A 24971-nucleotide genomic window follows, 5' to 3' on the forward strand; every position below is an offset into this window, starting at 1 on the left:
GCCTGTCTGAGCAGGGAGAATTTGTCATGCTGGCATCTTACTGGTGGTTTATTGTTCTTTAAATAAAGTTCATTAAAGAAACAAAGGGGGGTCAGCTTTGCAGGAGATCGTTCTAATAACCGGCACCCGCGCACCCGCTCGTGGGCATTCGTTAATGCTTTACAAAAGATTGAGCGCACAGGATGTGCTTGCAACCTCCGTCAAATCGTTATCAGAACCAGATTTCAGTAAAAACTGCTAAAACTTTGAAACCACTTTCTGAAAACTACTGGTAAAACGATATATTAGTAATTAAACCGATAAAACTTTAAAACCGCTTTCTGAAAAATCACTTTTAAAACTTTATATTGTTACCAAAACCGCAAAAACCTTAAAACCGCTTTCTGAAAAATCATTACCAAAACTATGTATTAATAAAAACCGCTAAAACCTTAAAACCGCTTTCTGAAAAATCATTATCAAAACTATATATTAATAAAAACCGTTAAAACCTCAAAACCGCTTTCTGAAAAATCACTATCAAAACTGTATATTATTACCAAAACCATAAAACCTTGAGCAACAAAAATCATTACCAAAACTATGTATTAATAAAACCACTTCAAAACTTCTTAAAACTACTTCTGAAAAATCACTATCAAAATTGTGTATTAGAGATAAAACCGTTAAAACCTTAAAACCGCTTTCTGAAAAATCGCTGTCCATACTATATATTGTCATTTTTATTACTAAAAACTGTTAAAACCTTAAAACCAGTTTTCGCAATATCACTCATCTCATATAGTAATTTATTTTTTTTTTATTTTAAGAGTTTTAGAAGTTTTAGTAGTTTTAAAGGTTTTCAGAGTTTTAAGAGTTTTAATGGTTTTAAAAGTTTTAAAGGTTTTAAAGGTTTTAAAGGTTTTAAGGGTTTTAAGGACTTGGACCACTTTGTACCTACAGTGTTGATTTCGACTACATGTACATGTTCTGTTAATAAATTTGCTCCTAGATCGTTAAACGTGATAGTTTTGTTATTAAAAGATAATACACAATTTGATGGAAGTAAGTTAATAATGCTCTAATTAGGTACGCCGACATACAGTTGCTTACGGTCTCCATTTTTACAAAGCATAGCATAAAGGTCAACACTACAACAGTACCTACAAACGAGTGATAACAAATATGATTTGTTAAAATTTCTTTGCAGTATGAAGAAAGAATGGCAGAAACGGTTGGCACCCTCTTGGTTGCGCTACAGTGTCAATTAATATAATATGTAGGTGGCTTTTAACGTTTTTCTTTCAAGCCGGTTTTTGTTATTTATTACGAGAAGTTGTGTCCCCCAAGTTTTTACTTCTGACGTTACACAATTCCATCCGCTGACTCACTACAGCAAAACTGAGAAATAACTATGTTTCTTCCGAGGAAGCCACCTTAGGAATGAATTTCATTATATTAACGGATACTTTAAAGGCAGTTTTCACATAGCCCGCACACGTAATACAGTACCGTCGTTTGTTTCATATTTATTCAGCTTGCGTCCACATAGTCAAAGTGTTAAGGGCTTTTTATATTCCCTTTTTATTTGAATCACTAGTAGTTGTGGATTCGATTGGCTCCTAGTTTAATCCAGCCTATTCCTGTGATTAATCGGATATCCGGTTTGCTCTGCAGCGCATCGACCGGTGCCGCCAGCCAACTTTATAGCCTTGAACCGTGGAACGAACGCATTGATACGGTATTAACTGTGCATTTGTTATGCGTTTGACCCTTGAAAAGCGCAGGCAGCACAACATTTGGCTCCTCATTCTTCACGCTTATCTCTTTTCCACACTTGTATTCCATGTTTTTCCTGCGATTTATGATAGCCTGACATTTTTTGGTTTAATACTTTGATGCGATATGGCGTACCAGAGCAAGTTTTTCAATCGCCGCCAAACCAACACAGGCAGTCCGCTGCATCAGCCGAGTATTCTGTCAACGGGCTTCAACAGCACAACTGCCGCCACCCCGGGCGACGGAGGAGCCATGGTCAACGGCATCGGACTGCAGCGAAAGAGTTCGCGGAATTATGAGCGCGAACGCGAACGGGAAGCGGAGGAACGGGCGAGTCTGCCCTCCAGCCGGAAGTATTCCTTGACTCAGGCCATCGCCAACGGTTCCGTGGGGCCGACTACGGCATTCCCCTATGCAGACGGGGAGGACGGTCTGCCGCCGTCGGCCGCCTTCCACCAGCGAGAAGCCCTCAGTCATCTACTGCGACGCACGCAGTCTACGCGCGGCATCGAGCGCAGTCCGGCGGCACTGCAGCGTGCCGGCACACTGTCCAACCGGCAGGACACGCAACAGCAGTTGACCCCCTCCGCACTGTCCTTTGACAAGCAGTTTCTCTTGCAGACCTTTCCGCAAATTGACGATCGCTATCTGCAGTTAGATTTCGCCAACCAGGAGATTCTGAGCAAATGTACCGCCGGTGACCTTTTGCCCAAGGGCAGCGCGGAGATTACGCGGGAATTCATGGGCACGCTGGTGACGATGCTGTTGAATTATGTTGAAATGGAGAATGATCGAACGACCCGTGTACTGGAATTCCGTCATCCTAAGCAGCTGGAGCAGATTATTGATATCGATATCCCGGATGAAGAAGCACCATCCAACCTGTATCAACTACTGCTGGACTGCCAACAAGCGCTGCAGTATCAAGTGCGCTCAGGTACTTGTCAACGCAGGGAGCTGCTTGTGTGTTTTTCTCTCATTGTCAGCACTCATCAAGCCGTAGGGAGGAAAAAAGTTTTCTCCGTGTGAACAGCTGACAGCTGAAATTTTGTAGTGTTTATGGGTTAAAAATATGTATGATCGTAAAAATTGAATTGGAAATCGAATCGCTTCGCGGCGCCTGTGCGAAATGCCAGTTGCAGCTGTTGCGCTGCTAATTTTGCACACACTTTTTACAACTACAGCAGGCTCAACAAGACAATGACAAGGTACGGTAAACAACACAAGAAATACTACTAGACTAATGACTGAATCACCTTTTCATAGTACTAACATGTTAGCTCGATGTTCTGGCAGCGTTTTATTTACTGACCGGAAACGGCGATCTTTCTATAGTTCCAGTACCAAATGACGATGATGATTAATCATAGCTATTACAAAATATTTTTTCAAGTTTTTGAGTACGTACCGCACGCTAAGTTACTACGTAATGCAGAAGTTTAATTCTTAGGTTAAAGTACTACCCGAGTGAGGACATAAATAATAACCATGTATACAATGCTTTCTGTAGAATATATAATTTGTTTTGTCTTTAATTGTGCTATCATTTACTGTACGAGTATATTGGATAAAATATCCAAGAGAAGCAAAAATCTGAATAAAAAGCCAGCAAAGGCTGCATGCTTTTATCTTTAACCAATTAGCTTTCCCGTGATTTATAAACTTGTAACAATTCAAAAAAAAACTAGCTGAGGGTTATAGAGATTGCAACTGATCACTCCAATAGAGATAAATTTAGCAAGTATGGAATACTATGATGAAAACAAATAATGGTGTGAGAATCTGAGGTGTTGCAAACTTTTATAGTGTTGTTTCCTAATAGACCCTAGAGAAGTACGAATAGTCTTGTAATAATACGTGTTTTTAAGCACATTTTACTAGCTACCTGCAAAAGTGATTTGCTACGCTATAGTAAAATCCATACAAGTGATTGATTACCAGTGACATATTTGCCGTTATAAGTTACTAACGATCGGAAACTGGTGTGTTCATATCAGTGATACATAATTCACACAATGAAATTCGTAGCTGCATCGCTTTTAAAGCAGTTATTGTGTGATACATACATTAAATTTTGTGTTTCCAGGAAAGGTCACTCTGTTGAAAAGTGTTGCCGCGTGGTAATACTGAAGCGAACTTCCTTCAAACAAAATATTTTTTGTATATACTGTTGTTACTGCAGCTATTCGCTACGATGAATATTCAGCAAGCGCGCATAACTTTTTTATAAGATATATGTACTTGTACTGCCATACTGGTTACAAAATGTTAGTGGTTTAATCTATGCATCACAGACATTTGTTGCTGAAAATGGCGGCATTGTATCATGAAAAATTCCCATCACGTAGAAAGGAGTAAAGATCATTAAAACTTGTAAATAGATTTATGTATGCATTGAAAGTGCCACATAGCACTTTCTTGTGCATTTCCAAACATTGATTGTCCGGCTGCGGATCCAAATGGAACTGGGCGTGAATCAAATATTGAAGGCCGATGATGGGAGCGTGAAAGCTTAAAAAGAGACTCCAGGAAAGAAGCGTTTTTTACCCAATGGAAAGCTAATTGGGGGAACAGATGTTTCTAAATCCAGATCTTCCCAAGATTTAATACCAAACATCACGTCATGTCAATGTCTTGACCCAGATTGCATATATACTGCATCCATCCGCGCCAGTGTTGCTAAATGCATTTTCAATTGCATTTAATTCGCTTTGGATGCATTTGCGCCATAGCAGTTAGATTTGTAATTATACATTCCTTTTTCCATTTGTTCTGTCACTTGATACAAACGTCAGCATCCTTAAAATGCTACAATACAGCCTGCAGCCATATTAAGGCTTATCATGAAAATTCACATTCTCAAGTGTTTGCAGCTGTAGCGTACGTAGGTACTATACAACATACACTGCAGGAATAAGTATCGTTCAGTGTGAGGAGTTACAAAAATTACTGTGATCCTTCCCTAACAAGATAATTTTTATTGTTGTTAAAAAGATTTTACACATCAAATTCTTAATAAACTCTAAAAAGACATAAATATTGTTTGACATTTGGGATATCGAAGTACTGCAACTGCTCTACGTTTTTCTTATGAATACCTTACTTGAAGCAGTCATAGGCTAGCATGTTTCCTGTTTCTAAGTTTTTCACAGCGGTTGTATTAACCCATGCAAATAATTCTCTCTTTAAATTTCGCTTTTGGTTTGCCGGAAATTGTGTTGACACACGTTTCTGGCTTCATGAGTGTGAGATTAACAGGGTCAGCGAAAGTGTTTGCGTTGGTAAATGAGCACTATGTTGGATTACTGATCGACGACTCCTGCCGTATATTTCAAATCGCATTACCAGATCCTAATTTCTGAATTGCTTAACTAAATACAAGTGCGTCGGTCATTTAACACTTCTTGGTTAACTCATCTTTGTTGCAAAGTAAACCGTTTTTTCCCACATGTCTTAAATACAACCTACAGGTAAAGCGTTCCAGACTCACGTACTATAGACATACGACTCACAAATATATTGCTTACGTGAAAATTAATGCAAATATGTTGCAAAATATAAATTATTAGATATGAGACATTCTCATAGAGGAAAAAGTGTATAAACATATTGCACTGACCTGTTACTTATCAGTTATTAGTTAATGGCGACTGTATGCGATTACTCTTAAATCATTTTAAAATTACAATTTACAAAGCGCTTTAAATAGTTGCATGGGAAAAAATTTAGACATGATGGAAAATTATTTTTTCACAGGCAAATAACACTGGTATTATCAGGATATAAAAAACTGACATGGCTACCACCAAAGGTCATCAATATCTGTAGATGCGCATTCGGCCCCGATCCCAAGGCATGATTTCGTATGCTCGCCTAGCGAGCACAAACGGATACAGATTTCGAGCACCCAGCGGATCGCTTGGCGAATACGCAAAACTGTTTGTTTCAAAATGGCTATAACATTATTCTGCCATCATGCGCGACAACTTCTTAGGTATCAAAAATCTTCCCAAATGTTTCTTCATCTTTTGACGCTTTGCTTGACAGATCTCATGAATCTGATCCTGTTATAACAAAAGATTTCATCCAGAACCAGATCCAGTTAAAACAGGATCTAGTTCTGGATGAAGTCTGCGAACCAATGCGTCAAACGATGAGGAAAATTGTGGGAAGATTTTTGATACCAAAGAAGTTGTCGTGCATAATTGCAGAATAAAATTATAGCCATTTTGAATCAAACAGTTTTGCGTATTCAAGCGATCCGCTGTGCTCGAAATCTGTTTCAGCGTACGAAATCATGCCTTGGGATCGGGGGCCCACCGTACATATACGTTTACTATAGAGTATGATCTAGGTACGATCGGAGTCTCATACTCATCGGATACGAAAAGTTTTTTGGTTGTTTTTAGGACACCCGCGATTTTTCAATCAGATAAGCACTGGACTGGACCGTACGTAATATCAGTTCTTTTCAATAATATTTACATGCGTAGCGACACTGTAAATATTGTTTATTTTAATACAAAAAATTATATAAGTTTGGACTTTACAGTCGTATCGCTAGCCGGAGAATGGCTGACGTCCACCGCCAACAGCAATATGTAAGTCGCGGGCCTGTTGGCCTATTGGCCATTAAACAAATTTATTTTCTATGTAATTTATTCTCTATTAATTTATTTTTAACCAATTTTTTTGTCGTACTTATATCAAGACTTTCTACTTTCTTACTTATATCAAGACTACATTCATATCCAGTATATAATACTGTACAACAATATTTAGTAAAACTGAATGATGGTTAATGATCTACTATTGCAATAACAATTTTCTATTTGCAAGCCACTTGTTTACAATCACATACAGGTTTACCTACGAAGTCTCCCCGGTTTTTGTTTTAATCGAAAAAATCGTTTTACAAAAGATGAGGGAGCTAATTGGATGGTCATCAGGGGACGGGATTTTTGCTCCAGGTAAAGTTCTTGTATTTAGTCGAATTTTTTTTCATCTCAAGCAACGATGCTCGTTTGACAAAAAATCTGTATTTTGCAGGCGGCTCAATTTCCAATTTGTATGCCGTTCATTTGGCGCGGCACAGAAAATTCCCGCAATGCAAAAGCAAGGGAGTCGCATGTCTGAACAAGAAACTTGTCATTTTTACTTCTGCGCATGTAAGTCTTTAATGCGTGGCGCAAACAATACATTTTTACGAACCAATGGGTAGATGTATAGTAAATGAGTAATGGAATAGCTTACTCTGAGAATAGTGTACTCTGTAGTTGTATATCTATATGAGTTTATTGTATATCGAGCGTAACATTTTTATCAACCGCAAACATACTATTGTCCCGAACCGAACGTACCTATGCAGAGTATCTGTACTGGTATGTAGAAGTTCAACTAATTTCAAAAACGCTCGCGATCAATCTACTGCACCGATTCGTGTTACAAAACGCATTACTCTTTCCAAGATGGTAGGAAAGGTTGAATAACCGTGTTCACAATTAAATTGTAAATACCGGCAAATACTACGTAATCGTCTTCTTCGCAGTGCCATTACTCGATTCCCAGTGCCGCATCGGTGCTTGGGCTCGGGAAGCGATAACGTCGTGGAAATCCCTGTTGACGATAGGTATACTTTCGGTCGCAAAGCAGTAAAGTAATATTTTATTAATTGTAAGTGCCGCTTTCGCGTAACTTTGGGTTAGGAAAATCAAACCCGGAAAGAAAACAGACTTTTATCCACAAAAACTCATCACGTACGCTTACGTACTATACGCGCACTAAGTAACATTTCTGGTTATCATTAGAGGTAAAATGGACCTTAAGGAACTGGAAAGACAAATAATTACCTGTCTGGATCACGGAGATGAGCCGCTGTTGGTGAATGCTACAGCCGGAACTACTGTGCTGGGCGCATTTGATCCGATCAACGGAATTGCAGATTTATGCGAAAAATACGACATTTGGCTTCATATAGACGTAAGATATCTCAGTCGACCATATTATTCTTGCGGATGCACAAATACGTATTGGACAACTAATTTCTTACTATTTGTTATGAGGAAAAACTATACTTTTAAAGTATATTACCAGTTGATTAAAATTGCTGTGTGCTTACATACAACATCATATTCGAAGGCCGCGTGGGGAGGAGGAGTTTTATTATCCCGACAGCATCGTCACCTTGTTCATGGAATTGAGAGGTACGTATTTCATACAACCTCACAAAAAAGTCGAGACTAAATTTCGCTTGATTAGTTTTCCTAATCTGTTAGTACGCGTACAGCTTTTCGGCGCGGTATGCAACCCATCACAGAAAAATATGGTTAGCAACTTATTAAAAAAATGAGGCACCATGCCAAATGTTGACGCATTGTTACAGAGCACAATCAGTGACTTGGAATCCACACAAAATGATGGGAGCGCATTTGCAATGTTCTGCAATTATTACACGCGAACCGGTGCGTATACTACAAATTTCCGTTATCATGAAATATTGGTATTCATATTATTGCTGGTACGAGTACTGAGCATTCTGTTTGAGTGCAGTATCTTTAATACTTTACGTTATGAGTATACGTTTAGGTTAACAAACTGAATTATTTTCGCAGTTTGTCTTTTAATGGACAACTTGTGGTATTATTTTTTGAAAAACTATACCGGGTTTACCTGATTCTGTTTTTCATTTTCTAGAATCTCCTGTTCTCTTGCAATAACATGAGCGCAGACTATTTATTCCAACAAGATAAACACTACAACGTAGAATACGACACAGGAGATAAAGCGATACAATGTGGACGGCGCAACGACGTTTTCAAACTCTGGCTTATGTGGCGCGCTAAGGTAAAGGTCATAACCATCTGCGGCAACAAAAGCCGCCATTACAATAACACTGTCACATCATCTGTTGCAGGGTACCCTCGGTTTTGAGAAACAAATCAATGGATTATTCGAATTACGAGAGTAAACAAATCCAGACATTAGCGGCTTGTAACTGAATTATTATCCTATTACTCTTTTGCAGTTATTTAGTCGGGCGTCTCAGAGAACTTCAGGATTTCGAGTTGTTATTAACCGAAGTAAGCCGTGCTACAACGTGATCATAATGATATACTACCTCTTTTCAGTGAACATGCAGTTCATTGGTAATGTACTGCTTTTTGCTACTACCGTACTACTGTTCGCTAATTTCATAATTATTAGTTACTGCTTATCCGCTTCTACCACAATAAGTTAACTAGTTAATGATATGTAATGTAATCATTGCAGCCGGAATGTACCAATGTCTGCTTTTGGTATGTTTCGCCAAGTTGTGCTTCTTTCGTCGGCAATCGTCGTTACGAACGTTTAGGCCGGGTAAGACAATTCAGACTATCGTATTGTTATGTGAATTTTTCAATGATACAAACTTATGCTGAAGATCACCGCGATAATCAAAGCCCGCATGATGGACAGAGGAAGTTTGATGGTGGGCTACCAGCCACTGGACGATAAGCCCAATTTCTTTCGGCCTATCATCTCTAATGCGGGCTCCACCAAGGAAGACATCGATTTTATGTTAGAAGAAATAGTGCGCATCGGACGAGAGTTATAATTAATTAAAAATCAAACTCAATGCATCTACATATTTGGCAACAATGTTAAGCAGCTGAATGACTTCTACAGTACATCAAAAATTTTTTTGTGCAGCAATACGATATCTTTTGGCTATCTGTGGTATGGTGTTTTTGCATGTTCCGTAAAGCATAGTGCGGGGTACTGTATTTGTCGGAATGTTTTTTCAGTACTTCGAAGTATAGCCAGTTTAGTCAAGGGTGCGTTTGAATATTGAATATACACATTATGTATTTTCGTTTAATTTTTTTGTATCGTGAAACTGTAACTGTGCACCCAGACACTGCTTAGCAGGACGTGTCACGCATTGGCTTAAACAGCTGCAACAACTACAGGATTCCGACAATAAAGCGTAACATTTGATTTATTATAAACAGTAGCGCAAAGCATGACCTTCATTAAAAAATAATTAACCAATAGTCGGAATGTACCCATGTCTGCTTTTGATATGTACAAAAATCCAAATATGGTCACTAAATCACACATAAAATTTATTTATTTGCGTAAACAGCGAGCTCTTGAAATATCGAATCAGCAACGATGTAGTACCAATAGTCTTTCCATGCAAAATCAATTCAAAGACTGGGTGTCAGAACAAACTGTTGATAAAAAAGATCAAACATGCGATCAAAACATTTTCCTCAAATGTCAGAAGAAACAGATTATAAACATTATAAACAGAGCGAGGGCGTCACTATGCCAAAACTGGATTCAGTCCCACAACACATGACTGATAAACAGTACATTGGGGCAAACACAAGCCATCCTCTTTACAAACCGCTTTCTAAGCCATCAAAGCCTCAAAAGAAAGCACCAGCCGAAACGGTGGCAAGTCTAAGACGTATCCATCGGCACGTCGCCATGAGAATGCGCGGACATACTGGTGGGAGATGATTCTGATTTCACCTGTTCCCACATTGCAGCCAGTTCCGGAGTTGATTTAATCGTGTTCTGCAGGTCTACAACACTGCGGGATTTGTCTACAAACACAAGGACTTGCCACATACTTCTCACATTCCCCAGTTTTTGTAATCTGTTCCTTACTTCGGCAATCGATGCATAAAAAGTAACTTACTGGACGAATGGCCTTTTACATTTTACGAAGAATAGTGATCCACAAATGTGGATACCACGAATTTTTCCATCAGAAACGAGACAATATAATTTTCTTACCGGCATCAGGAAGCAGCGTCAAAGCATGTACAGCCCGTAGTGCGGCCCGTTTCAACTCATCCGTCTTCTCGAATTCCTGCTTAACCGCCGAAGGTTTCACCTTGATTTGCAACACTTTAGAAATCTCCGCAGTGAACTGTTCCAAACGCTGGGTAACCGCATTCGGTGCAGCTGATACCAATCGGCGGACGAACAAGAAACAAAGCGTCTTGATATCATAGTGATCGTTCAATCCGCGACTAACGTGCTCAATAAATTCAAAGATATTCAGGTGATCTAAGCACGCGTCCAGAAGTGTATACAGGCATTCGTAAGCGGCTTTTCGGCAGTCCAATCCATCATCAACTTCGTGTTTGAATGGTCCCATTTCCACCTCACGAATTAATTCCGGCTACAAAATATTCAACTCAATAAATTTACAATTATGCAAAATACGGCGTTACTGGACTCGCAACCACATCGAAGAATCGAACGCAAAATCAGCATAGTAACATTCCGTCATTATGTATCAGCAGGGATCGTGAGCTATACAAAACTATCATCACTTGCAGGTATGGTCTGACACAATATTATTAAATTGTGAAGATCACAAAATAACTAAACTGCTTCTTAGTTCTTACTTTAATAATGGTTTCTTTGTAAACCAGTGGCAGCAGGACATTCAATTTATCCTTTAGGAAAACTGGCTTATTATGGGCGACGCAGTTAAAGAGTGTCAGTGCCGTTCGACGAACTGTCAGATCCGAATCATCCAAACATGCCAGAAACGTCCCAATATTATCCTTCAAAACTTGGTCAATTTCGCGTCTCTAGAAGTTAAATACCGAAATACAGTAACTGTTACTTAAAAATAACTATGCTCAATTCGTGCAAAACATGTACATACTTCTTCGGAGATGGTGTATTTGATAGCCGTCACCATCGTGCAGCGGACTTGTACTTGAGTAGCCTTCTGCAGCACTTCACCCAAAACAGGAACGAATCGCTGAGGATCCAAAGCGGTCAGCTTGCCAAGGCATTCTCCCAGCAGATTGCGATAGCCCTCCTCAACAGATCCGGCTTTGTTGAGCAGTGCATTCCTAATAAAATCGCATAACTGATAATACTATGTACCTAAACTACAAACATTTAATAACTGCAAGTATTTCCATTGACAATGGGATTTTGAATGATTGGTAGAACGATACAGCAATTAATCGGAAGTATGAAATGTTTAATACGCAATTTACCACATCCGGTCCACATAAGGCGCAAAATCTGCCGCCGAGATCCTTTCCGAAGGTATTAAGTGTATTAGCTGAAAACAAAAGCAGGTTGGATAAATTATGATAATTATTATATATCTTTCTGTGCTTCTCGAAATCATTAATTAAGTTCTCTTCAGACCAAACATTTTTATCAATCACTGGAAGTTCAGCAGGGAATGTGAGCTAAGAATCTGATCATCCTTTGTTTGAAACAAATTAATGCAAAATCTGTAATTAACAAAACATACCTCTTTCAGCCCATTTAGTAAGACATACTGCTTCTGCACTTCATTCTCCAAATCTTTAATAATGGCCGGAACGAATTGTTTAATGTTACCACCGCATATTTTGCCTAAATGCAAACCAAATGAATCGAGAAGTTAACTATTAACTTCACTATATTATAAGGATTTACCTAATGCCATGGCAGCGAACATCTTCGAATCGTCTTTTCCTGTTTCAAATGCACAGTTAAATGCCTCCTGTAGCCCTTTTTGCCGAGAGAGATCACTGCCAATTGACAAAGCAAGATGTAAACATTTTTTGTTAGCCTCCATCAGATATACGAATATCGCGTTACCAGTAATAGCCTATTTCGCCGATAACCGCGAAGGCAATCATTTTAACATTCTCCGAAGAGGCAGGATTGCGAATATCATCAATGCAAGTAGCGACTACATTTTCAGCTGTACCACTAGCGATGGCCAAAGCCGCCACACATTTGGCCGTGCCGAAAAAACCCTGTCGATGCGTTGCCGAAAACACCACATCCGAAATGTTCTGGGAATTCAGTGTATTGGTGTATACCGGTTGGAGAAAGCTCTGGAACGAGAAAATACCAAGTGGACACTCATGTCACACCACATAAACCGATGAACGAAGACACAATACGATGCAGTGATCAGTTAGCAATTATCAACATCATGGATTTAGTCCCGTCTTGAAACACCATCATTTCTACTCGCACTGTTCATGAAAAAGCTTTTAAAATTGTAGCGGCGCTTACTTTACCTTAATAAGTGTCATTGGAGTTAATTCTTTATCGTGCTTCGCACCACTTGCAACGAGCACTTTCAGAGCGTCTATAACCGCAGTCAAAGTTCCGCCTACAACGAAATAGTAACATATATTCCAATATATGACCACTAGGAAGATTCTCAAAGGTTTTTCAGTTGTCTAACCTTGCATAATTGCTGAATTGCCAATTTCCACAATCTTTTTCACAATCTAAACCACAAACATAATTACAGCCGGTATCCAGTACTGTATTGAAATTTTGCTGCAGGCAGCGACTGTACAATATTACGCGTTTCTTATTCACTCGTACCTGCTCTTTGTTTGCGATGATAGCTAATGGATGACAGTCGCCGGCTGCAGCAATTACTCTCAAACTGACCTGAAACAAAAAAACCAGAATACCATAGGCAAATGCGAAACGCATAATAAAGTAATATCAAAGCTGCAAAAACTGGAGATTCAATTTTCCATCAGATTCGAGAAAGTATTTTGGTCCGGGTCACTACGATTTATTCACTTAAAAACACCTACAACACATACTTCAGATATCAGCAGATCTGATTCGTGGATCAGCGGCGGAAGCTCTTTGACAATATTACTAACAATTTGCGGGTCAATGCGAGTACCTGTTAAAAAAAGAAGCGGCGTGGGAAAAATATATTTATCATAATTTTATACGCAGCAAACGCAATTATTTATGTGTACCATATTTGTTGAATAACTGAACGATCAGCTGCAGCGTTGCTAATCGCAGATTCCGCAAATTTTTCCTCAAGAAAGACGTGGACAGGTTCAGTAATTCATCCTATAAAAGATTGATAATTTAATGTAATATAAAATGTACGCACATGAAAGAGTATTCACTTACTAGTACTTCTGACACATCATTATGCAAAGGGGAACTAGTAACATTGACCAGAGCATTCATTGTCGAAAGGCGTGTAGGTTCATTTTTGAGACGGTCAATAAAAATCGGCAAACATCCTTTCAGTTCAGGGCGCAAATAATCGCCCAGCGAAAACATCAACTGACCCCTGCAAAACAAATGGCAATGTAGTTCCACTTACCACAAAAGCCTGAAATATCGTTATCAACAACAGATGAACGTTCTACGACGAAACTGCTCAGTGGTTCACTAGGGTCAACAGGGATTCAGTGGTGAATTTATACATCATAGCAATAACAGAATACGAGATCTGCCAGATGCAGCAACAGCCCAGTGACAAAAAGCAACTTACATGCAGGATACAGCACGTTCTTTAATTTCCTGATCCAATGCAGAATCTTTAAAGCGCGATAATATGGCACCGTACAGTTCAGGGGCAAACGGCGCAACATCCAACAACTGCGGCTTCCCTAACCAACAGAAAAAACAAAAGGTTTTAGTGTCATACAATTACTTAAACCTGCACACTTCTTTTCTGGTGTTTGCTTATTATAAACAAGTAAACGAATTTTCGACTTTCAAAATGCTTTTAAATCTTTTAGTAGGGGCGATAATTATTTAATGTACTTCTTTCCTTACCAACTGGCCGCAGAACCGAGATCAATTGCTGCAAGGCAGCCAATGATTCCGCAATCACCTTGTAGAAACTGTCACCGATGCACCGGCAAAATATCTAAGATAGAAAAACTTAGTCCTGCCCAGAACATTCTAGTTATGGCCACATTCTAGGAGCGAAAGAAGAATTTTCACCTTAATCAGCTGACTAGCATATTTAGCAAAAAGCTCAGGCGGGTGAGTGGACATACAGCTCTGCAGGAAGTAAAGTGCTTCCAATTTGATATTCGACACTGATGACTTATCCCTGAGAAGAAAGCACAATCAGCAAACACCTGATGGGAATTCAAAACATGGCATACACTAAGCAGAATTCCAATCCAGGTAGAAGCAAATGAAAATGTTCTGTCAAGCAGCCTTTGAGAACCCCAACCAAACGACTAAGCATCTGCAGAGTGGCCTGCCGAGATTTTATGCTCTTGTCGACAATTAGCTTTTTCGAGGCTTTTATTAGTGCCGGAAGCTGCTCGCGAAGGGCGTCCGACACTCTAAAACAGTATTCACTCGGTTAGTTATCATAGTCTATGTCACAGTTTGACTATGGTTGCGTTGCGATGCGTTGTCGTACCCAACCGGTAAGTCACGTTCATCTCCGAAATCATTTTTGCTCCGCATTGCTCCTAGCGTGTTATCCGTCTGCTGCAACAGCGACGAAAAGGCATTTATCACATCCACACGGACAGCATCTTCGCGATCTAGATTGAAAATAATTGGTGAACAACAATTGCAACAAACGATTACGTTAGCCACACCAGATTACCATAAAACCGTGCAATAAGTGCCGGACCAATGCGTTTCAAGCAATCCAAAATGTATTCCCTGCGAGTTGTGATCACGGCCTCTAAGCACTTCACGGCGCCTCGTCGCACTTTCCAACTGATATCTTCGTCGTCACTGAATTGACCTTCATCTCCACTACAGAATAACACAGGCCTGAACAAGCCGATATCGCAAGCAGCAAGCCAGGAAGTACTTAATCAACTAAGCAGAAAGTTAATTAATCGTAAATTCGTAATCGAATAATAGAACTTACTCCGCCCCCGTATCTTCTTCCATATCCTCGTCAGTATAGCTGTAATTAGGGTCGTACGACAAATACTTCAAAGCGACGTTCACAATCTGCAACAAAACATGTTCGCGGAGAATGAAATCAGAATAACACGCCTTTAGCATACATCGAGAACAAATGGTGACACTTCCGTTGGACATTTCTGCAGGAAAGTTTCCATGGTATGAAAGCAGTACTCGCGTAATTCATCATCGTCTTGCTGGGCAAACTTGAGGACATAACCGATGAATTCGTGGAGGTGTTTTCCAAAACGCAAACCCGCCGCTCGACTAGGAGGAATGAACCACTTGACAACTACTTTTATCGCTCACCTTCATGCAGTAAATTGAGTTACCTAATTCCTTCCAAAAACTGGACAGTTGTTTTCGCATCATTCGCACTAATCTCCAAGGAAATTTCTCGAAGAAGATTTTGGATCAACGTTTCGAACATTTCTTCGCTGCAGACATTCACAAGGTTGCCTGAAAAACGGCCAGGAATATTATAATCGTTTACACAAACTCATTCATATATGGCATTTTTGAAACTGCACTGAAAGTGGCTTCGTACTGAGTGCAGTGATAGCTCGTTTGCGAACGGCCATACGGTTATTCTTCAGAAGCGGAAAAAAAGCATCCATTAGCACACTGTGATAGTTCACCAAATGGTCTGAAAATACACCCAAAATGACAGTAAATACTATGTTACATCGAACAACACCCTTCTGCTGCAAAAACAAGTCAATCTTACGTCCGTGTTTTTGCAAAAGTGTTCCGATGATTTCCAGGATCTCCAGATGAATGGAGACTTCTTGAACCTAGCAAGTCGAAATGTAGCGATCGATTTATAATTTCCAATAACCCGAATGAGTGTCTATAAGTCGGAAAATTTTACCAACCTTTTCTTTAGAAATGAAGGGATGCAATTTGCCAGTGACGCGCTTGGAAAGGTTCCCCACGAGTCCCTGGTTACTGCTGGGTAATTCGTGGAAGACAGTCTTCAAAGCTGTATGGAAACGTGGTTTAGAAGTAGGTAATTCACAACCGGCTGCACTTTCATACCCATGCTAGAAATATCTCGCAACTGTGCCTGATCCTTCTCTCTGGTCATCGTGTTGAAGCACAGCTTATCCACAATGGTTTCCGCGCTGACGTCTCGTGCGCGCCGAATCAGAGGGCCCAGGCTAAAAGATTTTTAACTTACGAGTGAAGCCGGCGGAGACTGCGCGGTAAACTTCGAAAACTAACCATTTCACAGCCAGATTTTGAACTTCTCCGTTTTTGTCATCCAGAATTTTAAGCACACCGCTGACGACCTACAAGCGCATTATTCCGCTCAGTTTTCATACATAAGCTGACGCCGCAAACAAACCTTTTTCTCGGTTTCATCGTCCAGTTGCACTGTCTCCTTTTGCAACTCATTTATGAGATCATTAGCGGCCATATACCGAAAGTCCTTGTCGGGTTCGTTGAGCTGGAAGAAAGGCGAGTCAAGAACTTCTTACAAGAATACCGTACTTAGACCTGATTTTCTTAAAGTGTATTTTTTTGCGACAGTGTGAATCGAAATTCAAGTGTTTTCATGTTAATCCATGCGAAGATTAATGCAGGGACCCCTCACCTTTTCCAACAAGGTTGAAATGGTGTACGTCTGGTTCGACATTTTCCACGATATTCTAAAACAACAGTGTCAACGTACACCAACCAGCCGAACGGTCCAAGCACCGATGTGGAGAGCCCGGATTCAAGACTTCGCGAAAACACAATGACATCCAGATAAACTGTTAACGGATAAAAAAAGTTCCAATCCAATGCCGTTCGCCTTCTCAAAATGCGAAGCCTGCTCAAAATGTGAACTAACTTTTCAATCGTAACCCGCAAAAGTACACTACGCTGCCGAAATTCAATTCGTCAACAATCGATCAGCTGACGTCACAGTTTAGGAACTTTATTAGCGATATTGCGCTTTACTTGCAGGCAGTTGCGATGCGCGCCGGCCCGGAAAGAAATCAACACCATGCCAGTTAGTAAACAGAAAGTAAAAGTAGCATTTGTGGCAGTGAAAAAGCAACAGGCCAAAAGGAGAAAGCGGTATCCATCCAAATTGAATCGATATTTGTTCTTGCTTTCTGTTAAAGCTTGCTCGGCGGTGGCTCCTGCTGATCGGGACGTATGTGTCAAACACACAGCGGCATGCAGGTGACTTATGACGCCATACCATCAGTCTAGTAAATGGTGCTGGATGCGTAGAACTGGAAAAGTGTCAGCACCACTCTTTCATTTGTCAGACAAATTTGTGCTTATTTATGAAAACTACAGCATATCGCTGTATTGAATACAGCATATCGCTGTATTCGATGCAAATAAGTGCACTTCGCACGCATACCCCTGCGTAGTTCCTACTTTGATTGTTCGCGATTGTTTGTTGAGTGTATGCGACAGGGCAACCGCAAACTGACGGGAGCGATAAAACCAGCCACCCTCCGGAAGTCTCTATCGCCACGCAGATTTTCAAAACAGCGACTTTAAACACGGCTCATTCAGCTGATGATCTGTCAGCAAAACCAAAACGATAAAGAAAATTAATAGAAAATGTCCTGCACAGGGAAATGTTAGCTGTCAGGTGGCCCGAAGTGCGAACCTATTACTGCAATGACTTACTGCCACCATGAAATTCGGTGTTCGGCCCCGCCCCAACGCGTTAGACCACAGGTGCTATACTAATAATACTGCCTACCTATAGTTTGCCCTGTTAGCGCTACCTTGAATTTTCTATTTGGTTAGACCACGACAGCCAATGAGCGTGTTTACACCGGCTCCGCCTCCCTGCCACATATTAGGGGATCCGTAAATTTACGTAAGCAGCGAACTAGGAGAGGAAGGGGTGTCAGAAATGTGACACCTTCATAAACTTAACATGGCGTACGAACCCGGGCACCAGGGGGAGGGGTCAAAATGTTCGAAGAACCTGCGCACGTAATTTAGGGATCCTCCCATAGGAATTCGGAGTAGACCTTTGAAAGTAAGTACTTAGTAACTTGCATTGAATTTGTGCCATTACTGCGCAAGTTCTCTAATAATTATGTCATGAATAATGCGCTTTGCAGGGGGAATGCCGAATGCGCTTTACTTCTGTGCATTGTACATAACTGTATCGGGTGACTGTTTTGTGAATTTAAAAATTCACCTGTGGCTGTGTTTTTATTAAAACTTAGAATTAATGCTTTAATACGTTAAGTGCGTATTTGTTTCTAGAAGCAAATACGTAGTTCACTGATCGGGCAGTGGAGCGGGATCAGGCGCTGACATCGAGTGCCTTCGAGAAATCTTGGGAGCTGCTGTCACAGGGTGTTATTTGTAACAGTTTATTAACAATTACAACCACAAGCCAGGATGCTCCCTAGCAGGATTATCGGCTCTTTGCTGTTTAAAATGCGTTCCGAAACTCTTTTCAGCAAGCGATTCTTTACGGACGACATTTCATCGAAGGGTAAGTTTTCTACACGTTTTAAAATAGCAATAACGAGCGCAAGTTTGAGGGGTTTGGACTCCGGCCATATCTGTAGGTTGGAGGGCTTTGAAAGTTTTGTGACCTACCCTACTGAACAAATCCGATATAAAAATAATATTTCAGGAATTTACTGACACGCAGAGGATCTTGTGGTAATAAGAACATATTTGCTCGATTGCATTGTTCTTTTCAAGGACTATCTAACTTCCAAAAGCGGGTACTGGTTTGGACAAAACGATATCCATCAGTGGACCAGATTCCTGAAAGAATCTCGTAAGATGCTAGTAACTCAATTTCGTAAGTTTGTACCTTGATTCCTTGACCATTAAACATCGAGGATCGAGAATACAATGCAATTCACATCGATGCATTGATAATGCAATTTTTAACTTTGGAAACTAGGCTTCACTCATCCAATAAATTGTCAATGGACTGATGACTAATCTGTATTCTGTAACTGCTTAGTGCTTACTGAAGACCGACTATTATCTATTTATTTGCTGTAATTAATGATTGCTGGATAAAGTCAGCAAGCAAGTCGCAAAAATTATTTTTGTTATATTTTTTGCAGAAATTATTTTATCGCAGTGCCTGGCTCTGCTAGTAGGTCGATAATTATATTACTGTGCAACTGTCAACGACTCAACTGTGTCATAATGTGTTCGTATGAAAATTCGAAAATTTTGACCCAAAAATTTGTGAATTATTAAGTTTTGGATTTTTAACTAATTTACAGAGTGCATTGAATACTTTACGTATTATGATTTAATATTTGTACTGACATTTGAATCATTTCATGGAGTTTTCAACCGCACCCTTATGTTATCTATCGGCATGTGGAATATTATTTTGCACAACAGATTCTGATTTTTTTAGACAGAAGAGTGATTTTTTCGAGTGTGATCGTATGCGATTAATGCGAATATATTTGCAGGTCCAGCACGATGTCAAAAGCGTACGATAAATTTCGTTGGAGAATTGCTGTCATTGGCATGCTTCTTTCAGTTGTGGCAAGTTTTGGTTATGCCATCGCGGGAAAAAGGTACAGTACTGCAAATACATTGATGTATAAAGCAATTGTTGCCAAATGCGAATATTTTAATTGTTTGTGATCGTGTACGAATAGTAGCTACTATACGAGTACATAGCTGTGAAATTTTTTGAACTTCGAAATCTGAGAGAAATTGCGATTCTGCCATATGCAGCAAAATTCACTTGTGGGTATTATGTTACAGTTTGTAACGTGTTTTCAAGTGTGAAAACTTACAGTAAATTAAATACTTGTATAACTAGAGTAAATTAGTGATAAACTTGCAATTAAGAGTACGAGAATTAGTTGAACTGAACGCTGTTTTTTTATTTGGTTTTGGCTTTATTGATCAGTTTGCATACTTCGAAGTAATGTGGAGGATGATCCGATTTGAATCGTTTTTATATTGCTATTAGAGCGGCAGCCAGAGGAGACACAATCGGACGAAGATACATGGAGTGGCATGAAGAACTTCAACCTGGCTCGACAAAACCGATTGCTTGATACGGAAACTTTAATATTGGTTAAAGATTTGTCGTTTGTTTGATTTTGTTTTGCCAGAGAAGTTATATTTCTTCCTTTACAAGTATGTGTGTGAGCTATGTGGATGATCTTGTTTTTTTACAGTGTACGCTTGTTTGGTACGCGTGAAAAATTGTTGTACTCAAAGAATCTACTCGAAGATTATAAACAGGCTAACAGCATAAACTACCGCTCACCGGAATTCAGACATGCGCGCGCATTTACTGTACAGAAGTCCGTTCCTGACCAATGAAAATTTTATATTTCTAGGAAAAACAGAAATTTCGACGTTAGCTGGTGATGTTACAATTAGTAACTTGTAACCTTTTTAAGGCGCTAAAAGACTGAGTTATGTGTAGCTGATTGTGAGGGCCAAGCAGTGGCGCCTATATAAAGGAGTGTACAAAATGACCGGCTAGAAAAGATGAAAGGATCAAACATGCAATCGTAAGAGCATTGTTGCATGTGTTATTTAGAGTTGTCCGAATTAATCGTCGAAGACCGTGGGCGTGGGGTTTGAAGCTGCAGTATTGCTGGCAAGTCGGCTACCGTTTTGCCAAATTTCTCCGGCGTGTCTAATTATAAGGACGTTTCTAATACCTTACATTTTTCGGTTAGTTGTACAGTAAATGGTAACTTTAACTTAAATGGCAGCCTGCAGAATGTGTTTGTAATGTAACTGTTGAGTGAGCTTTTTGTAGCTGTCACTAGCTGATAATATCAATTTTTGTAGCTGATAATATCTTTTGAATCGTGAATTCGTGATGTGCAGCCCGCTGCAAGATCCATACCTGTGTATCAAGCCCACATGTGCTGTCCTGCATTCGTGTAAATATTGTACATACAATACATGCAATGCCGTCTGCGGTTGAGCGATATATTCAAGCATGACATTCATTCCCACTGTGCTGCGCGGAAAATCGATTAGTCCAAAATTTTCTTGATGCATGTTTTTGTTGTGCGCTTTTTGTAAGGTCGGTGGAAACATAACTTTGCCGCGGTCTGCAAAGACACCGTCTTCTTCGTATACAAAGACATAATATACTTGATACTTCACCTAAACTTAAACGTGGAGCTCTGCTATTTCGCAAGACGGCGGTGGTTTACAATTGTAAAGTACTATTACATTTGTGCCATTATTGTAACAGTAAGTATTTACTTTAGGTACTAGTATAGAATTCTATGTTAAGCACAGCATCAGTGGTTTGTCCATCTTGCAAAATTATCTGTACAAGTTGCATCGTATGATTTGCATCTGACTTTCGTAAGTGACAGAAGTTTACTTCTCATAATTTTTAATATCAAATCATGTTTGGGAATTTTCATGGTGACCTTCTGAAAGATCAGTTTAATTTACCCCCGAGTCTCCGACTAGACAAGGTAAAATTACTTGCTTATACATTAACTATTACGCTGTTTGGTGTCTACTGCAGCGCGATACGGTGCCAGCCAAATTCAACTGGACAGAGTTTCTCCATCTTTTTGTTAGTCATAACACCCTGTATTTAAATCCTGGAAAAATGCCGTACTTGCTGATAAGCACAGGTATGTCATCAATCGAAAATTAATATCATATCTACAGTATATTACCCGCTTTGTTGTATATACTCTTGGAGTTTTCGCCCGATAAGTGTCTTCCTTGTTTGTTTGTACCTTTTGCAATTGCGTTGCACCATTTTTGTGTTTTGTAAGTATTCAGCAAAAAAAACAAAAAAGAGATCAAATTATGTCAGATGCATTTTAAATTTCAATCAGAAAATGAGATAAGCACTTCTAAAACATAATTCTAAAGCGGTATTATTATGACCGGAAGTCCAAAGATCACCTCTATTTTTATTGAAATAAAAATTTGAAACAGTATAATTATCATTTGTCGATACTGAATGTATACATTTTTGTAAGCTGTGCAGCTTGATTTTGTTTCCACCGGAACTAGTCACCTATGAGCTGTCTTGCTACTGGATATTTCTTTTAGCGATTTCTGCTCTGAAATGTAAAATGTACATTCTAGGTAAAAACCCCGCGCTGTGTTCATTTCAGAAATTCGTCTGGAGACTGGACCGACAATAGTTGGCGATGCCGATGCTGACCCCGAGTTGATGGAGTACCTTGGCGCAAAATTACTCACGTTTTATGGAAACACATTTCCGGAATATCGTACGCCGGATGTTCCCCGTGTAGTGCTGGACAAACTGGCGCTTCGCGGCTACCGCGTAGTGACAATGTCCGGAATTGGTCAAACATGCATCTGGACTCTTTACAAACCGGAAAATGACGAGAATACTCCAAATGTAAAAAAAGGCTCATAAAAGGGCAAAACAGGATTCCGAAAACACTTCCAAGCCACTTTAACGCTTTCGAATAATATTCGAATATCTGATAGTGCACAGATAAATTGTATACTTAGCTTCTACGTATACGGTTTCACCGTTCCCTTTGTATTGTTCAACAGTTCAAGTACCATGCCGACATGAAGTACGGTACGGTACGGTGATTCCTTATTGTTTGTATTATAATGAATAATAATAATCATGATGCTTTTGTTCGTATTAATGTTTTTACTTACGACTAACGAGTTTAGAATATTTATATTTCTGTAGTATCATAATTATACATAAGTATTATAACCTTGTATTGTTCTGATACCTTTAACGTTATGACCGTTTTTTGTGTCCTGTAACATTGTTAGTACTTGAACAATTGAAAATCGAAAAGGGACATTTAAATTCTGACAGAATACATCTGTATTCAGTAGTGTGAGAACTCTGGGTATTATTTGAAGTTCTGAACCGATTCCATTATTCCCGGTAGTCGTAAGTTCTTGGAATATGTAAAGAAAATTTTACTGATCGTGATTGGTCCCATTATTAGAAATTCTAATGCAGTATGTAATAACTTGGCTGTTCTTGAACGGCAAGGCAATCTATCAGGCCAAAGTGCTTAAATCCGTTTAAATAAAAGCACAGCGTACAAAGCATAGTTTATCCCATAGTGAACTACATAGTTGATCCCACAGTTTATCCCGCAGTAAACCACACAGTTAACCGCACAGTTCTTCTACAACCCACAGTATCCGCAGTAAACCACACAGTGTATTCCGGAGTTCTTCGCATATCGTTTTCGCGTGCAATTCAATCCGTAGTAAACAATACAATATATTCCACATAAAATCTCAAACTTTTTTTATTTTATTTTGCTGTACAATTTTACAAACAAAACAACTACTTACTAAAGTTTGTATGCAGATTAATGCAGTTGCGGACTCGCGTTTCTACGTTTGATCTGTGTGATCTGCAATGTTAAATAAATACATAAGTGATCTCATAACAGTTGAATTATTGCATTCAGTATTCAATATAATTTTTTATAAACACAAACTTCAATAGAATTTATATCTGCAAACAGTTTCTGAATTATTATTGGGATCAAACATTAACGAAACATCATAAATCAAGTACTTTTATGACTAGGCAAATAGCTGTAAATTCGATTTCTTTGAAGGAACTACCGGAACAAACATGCCGGAGCTTCGCTAAAACAAAGAAATTTACTTTTGCCTGCCAGTGTTCCTAATAATAGCGTTTACGAATTGCTTACAGTTGTTGCGCAAATACTTGGCGGAAGTGATTGTGAATAAATCATCATTGTTTTAAAACTACTTTAATATAAATGTTTGTTTGAAAATAGTAATGTTTTAAAAAATACTGCAAGAAATATTGCTACAAAAATATTGCAAAATAAAATAAAAAATTCTGAGATGTTATGTTGAACATATTGTATGGTTTAATACGGAATGACTTGCACGGGAAAACGTTATGCAAAGAACTCCGGAATACACTGTGGGGTTTACTGCTGGACGAACTGTGCGGTTAACTGTGTGGTTTACTGCGAGATAAACTGCGGGCTCAACTATGTAGTTCACTATGGGATAAACTGTGCGGTACGCTTTGATTAAAATGTCTACACTTTGGCCTGTAGATTGACTTGCAGTTAAAGAATAGCCATGTATAGAACTTATTGGATTTTTTAGAACTAAACGCGACCCATGGGTCTTGCGTCTTGAAAGTTTTTTTTTCATATTATACCAAGAACATGATAATATCCTGAGATTTTATTGCCATGAGGCAGCAAAAACCCACGATTGTGGTACCCGAATGTATTTGTCTGAATAAAAAGAACTGAATTGCTTTTCAGTGGCATTCTGTTTGTTTTAATAATATTGCAAGACTAGGAAAATACGTTCACTTTTGTTAATTATATCAAGAGCTAATAGCAGTTGTAATTGCTTTTTCATTTTCTTATGGCACATAACTATGCGAGTTCACTTCTGGTGCCAGAATATTCTAGATTCCAGTTATGTTGTGAAGGCAGAATGGACTGAATTGCTTCAGTTTTAAAAAGTCGCTAAGTCTTCATACGTGTGCATAATATGCACGCATACTATGGACGTCACGCTCAGCCTTAGGACGCGTGATGACGTCTGCTACAAGC

The 24971-nt window shown here is 39.3% G+C and overlaps 4 protein-coding genes across 5 annotated transcripts; 3 read left to right on the forward strand and 1 right to left on the reverse strand.

Annotated features, from left to right (window-relative positions):
* The first annotated feature begins 1608 nt into the window (after positions 1-1608).
* Positions 1609-9706, forward strand: LOC129585499 (glutamate decarboxylase-like). Its single transcript, XM_055478205.1, is given in 15 exon segments — positions 1609-2695; positions 6168-6209; positions 6311-6359; positions 6622-6728; positions 6808-6926; positions 7307-7348; positions 7350-7387; positions 7566-7737; positions 7897-7961; positions 8141-8219; positions 8452-8601; positions 8672-8721; positions 8783-8837; positions 9028-9114; positions 9179-9706. Coding segments are annotated over 15 exon segments (2040 nt in total). The 5' UTR covers positions 1609-1884; the 3' UTR covers positions 9353-9706.
* A 144-nt stretch (positions 9707-9850) lies between these two features.
* LOC129590947 (cullin-associated NEDD8-dissociated protein 1-like) lies at positions 9851-17518 on the reverse strand. Its single transcript, XM_055486409.1, has 30 exons — positions 17039-17518; positions 16790-16891; positions 16666-16733; positions 16480-16601; positions 16317-16423; positions 16169-16235; positions 15989-16087; positions 15774-15900; positions 15546-15708; positions 15404-15489; positions 15131-15285; positions 14939-15065; positions 14673-14858; positions 14506-14617; positions 14335-14428; positions 14048-14165; positions 13678-13843; positions 13515-13614; positions 13350-13435; positions 13120-13188; positions 12974-13019; positions 12804-12898; positions 12373-12614; positions 12208-12302; positions 12041-12144; positions 11775-11842; positions 11432-11624; positions 11166-11354; positions 10546-10936; positions 9851-10352 (listed from the first exon to the last, which is right to left on the reverse strand). Exons 1-30 carry the CDS (start codon positions 17078-17080, stop codon positions 10207-10209), a joined length of 3765 nt encoding a protein of 1254 aa, XP_055342384.1. The 5' UTR covers positions 17081-17518; the 3' UTR covers positions 9851-10206.
* Positions 17519-18532: 1014 nt separating this feature from the next.
* On the forward strand, positions 18533-20693 carry LOC129587534 (protein FAM162A-like). Its single transcript, XM_055481331.1, has 4 exons — positions 18533-18907; positions 19123-19201; positions 19863-19970; positions 20375-20693. Exons 1-4 carry the CDS (start codon positions 18811-18813, stop codon positions 20460-20462), a joined length of 372 nt encoding a protein of 123 aa, XP_055337306.1. The 5' UTR covers positions 18533-18810; the 3' UTR covers positions 20463-20693.
* A 438-nt stretch (positions 20694-21131) lies between these two features.
* On the forward strand, positions 21132-23089 carry LOC129586225 (GTP cyclohydrolase 1 feedback regulatory protein-like). 2 transcript variants are annotated; one of them, XM_055479318.1, is made up of 3 exons: positions 21132-21454; positions 21914-22025; positions 22521-23089. In XM_055479318.1, the coding sequence occupies exons 1-3, from the start codon at positions 21428-21430 to the stop codon at positions 22787-22789; spliced, it is 408 nt and encodes a 135-aa protein (XP_055335293.1). In that variant the 5' UTR covers positions 21132-21427; the 3' UTR covers positions 22790-23089. The 2 variants fall into 2 exon arrangements, with proteins under 2 accessions (XP_055335293.1, XP_055335284.1); XM_055479309.1 differs by lacking the exon at positions 21132-21454 and adding an exon at positions 21634-21860.
* The last annotated feature ends 1882 nt before the right edge of the window (positions 23090-24971 follow it).

This window comes from Paramacrobiotus metropolitanus, unplaced genomic scaffold (genome assembly GCF_019649055.1).
Source record: "Paramacrobiotus metropolitanus isolate TYO unplaced genomic scaffold, Prichtersi_v1.0 Parri_scaffold0000002, whole genome shotgun sequence".
NCBI classification, from domain to species: Eukaryota; Metazoa; Tardigrada; class Eutardigrada; order Parachela; family Macrobiotidae; genus Paramacrobiotus; species Paramacrobiotus metropolitanus.

Bases quoted from the DNA above. Each gene is read 5' to 3' on its own strand.
- LOC129586225 (XM_055479309.1), top strand. From the start codon at position 21,789: ATGTTTGGGAATTTTCATGGTGACCTTCTGAAAGATCAGTTTAATTTA. The intron at 21,861-21,913 runs GTAAAATTACTT...TGTCTACTGCAG, and splicing joins CGAGTCTCCGACTAGACAAG to CGCGATACGGTGCCAGCCAA. The intron at 22,026-22,520 runs GTATGTCATCAA...TGTTCATTTCAG, and splicing joins GTACTTGCTGATAAGCACAG to AAATTCGTCTGGAGACTGGA.
- LOC129590947 (XM_055486409.1), bottom strand. From the start codon at position 17,080: ATGTCGAACCAGACGTACACCATTTCAACCTTGTTGGAAAAG. The intron at 16,236-16,316 runs GTTGGTAAAATT...TCGACTTGCTAG, and splicing joins CCTTCATTTCTAAAGAAAAG to GTTCAAGAAGTCTCCATTCA. The intron at 11,625-11,774 runs GTAAATTGCGTA...CGATTTTATTAG, and splicing joins CCTTATGTGGACCGGATGTG to GAATGCACTGCTCAACAAAG.
- LOC129587534 (XM_055481331.1), top strand. From the start codon at position 18,811: ATGCTCCCTAGCAGGATTATCGGCTCTTTGCTGTTTAAAATGCGTTCC. The intron at 18,908-19,122 runs GTAAGTTTTCTA...GTTCTTTTCAAG, and splicing joins GGACGACATTTCATCGAAGG to GACTATCTAACTTCCAAAAG. The intron at 19,202-19,862 runs GTAAGATGCTAG...ATATATTTGCAG, and splicing joins CAGATTCCTGAAAGAATCTC to GTCCAGCACGATGTCAAAAG.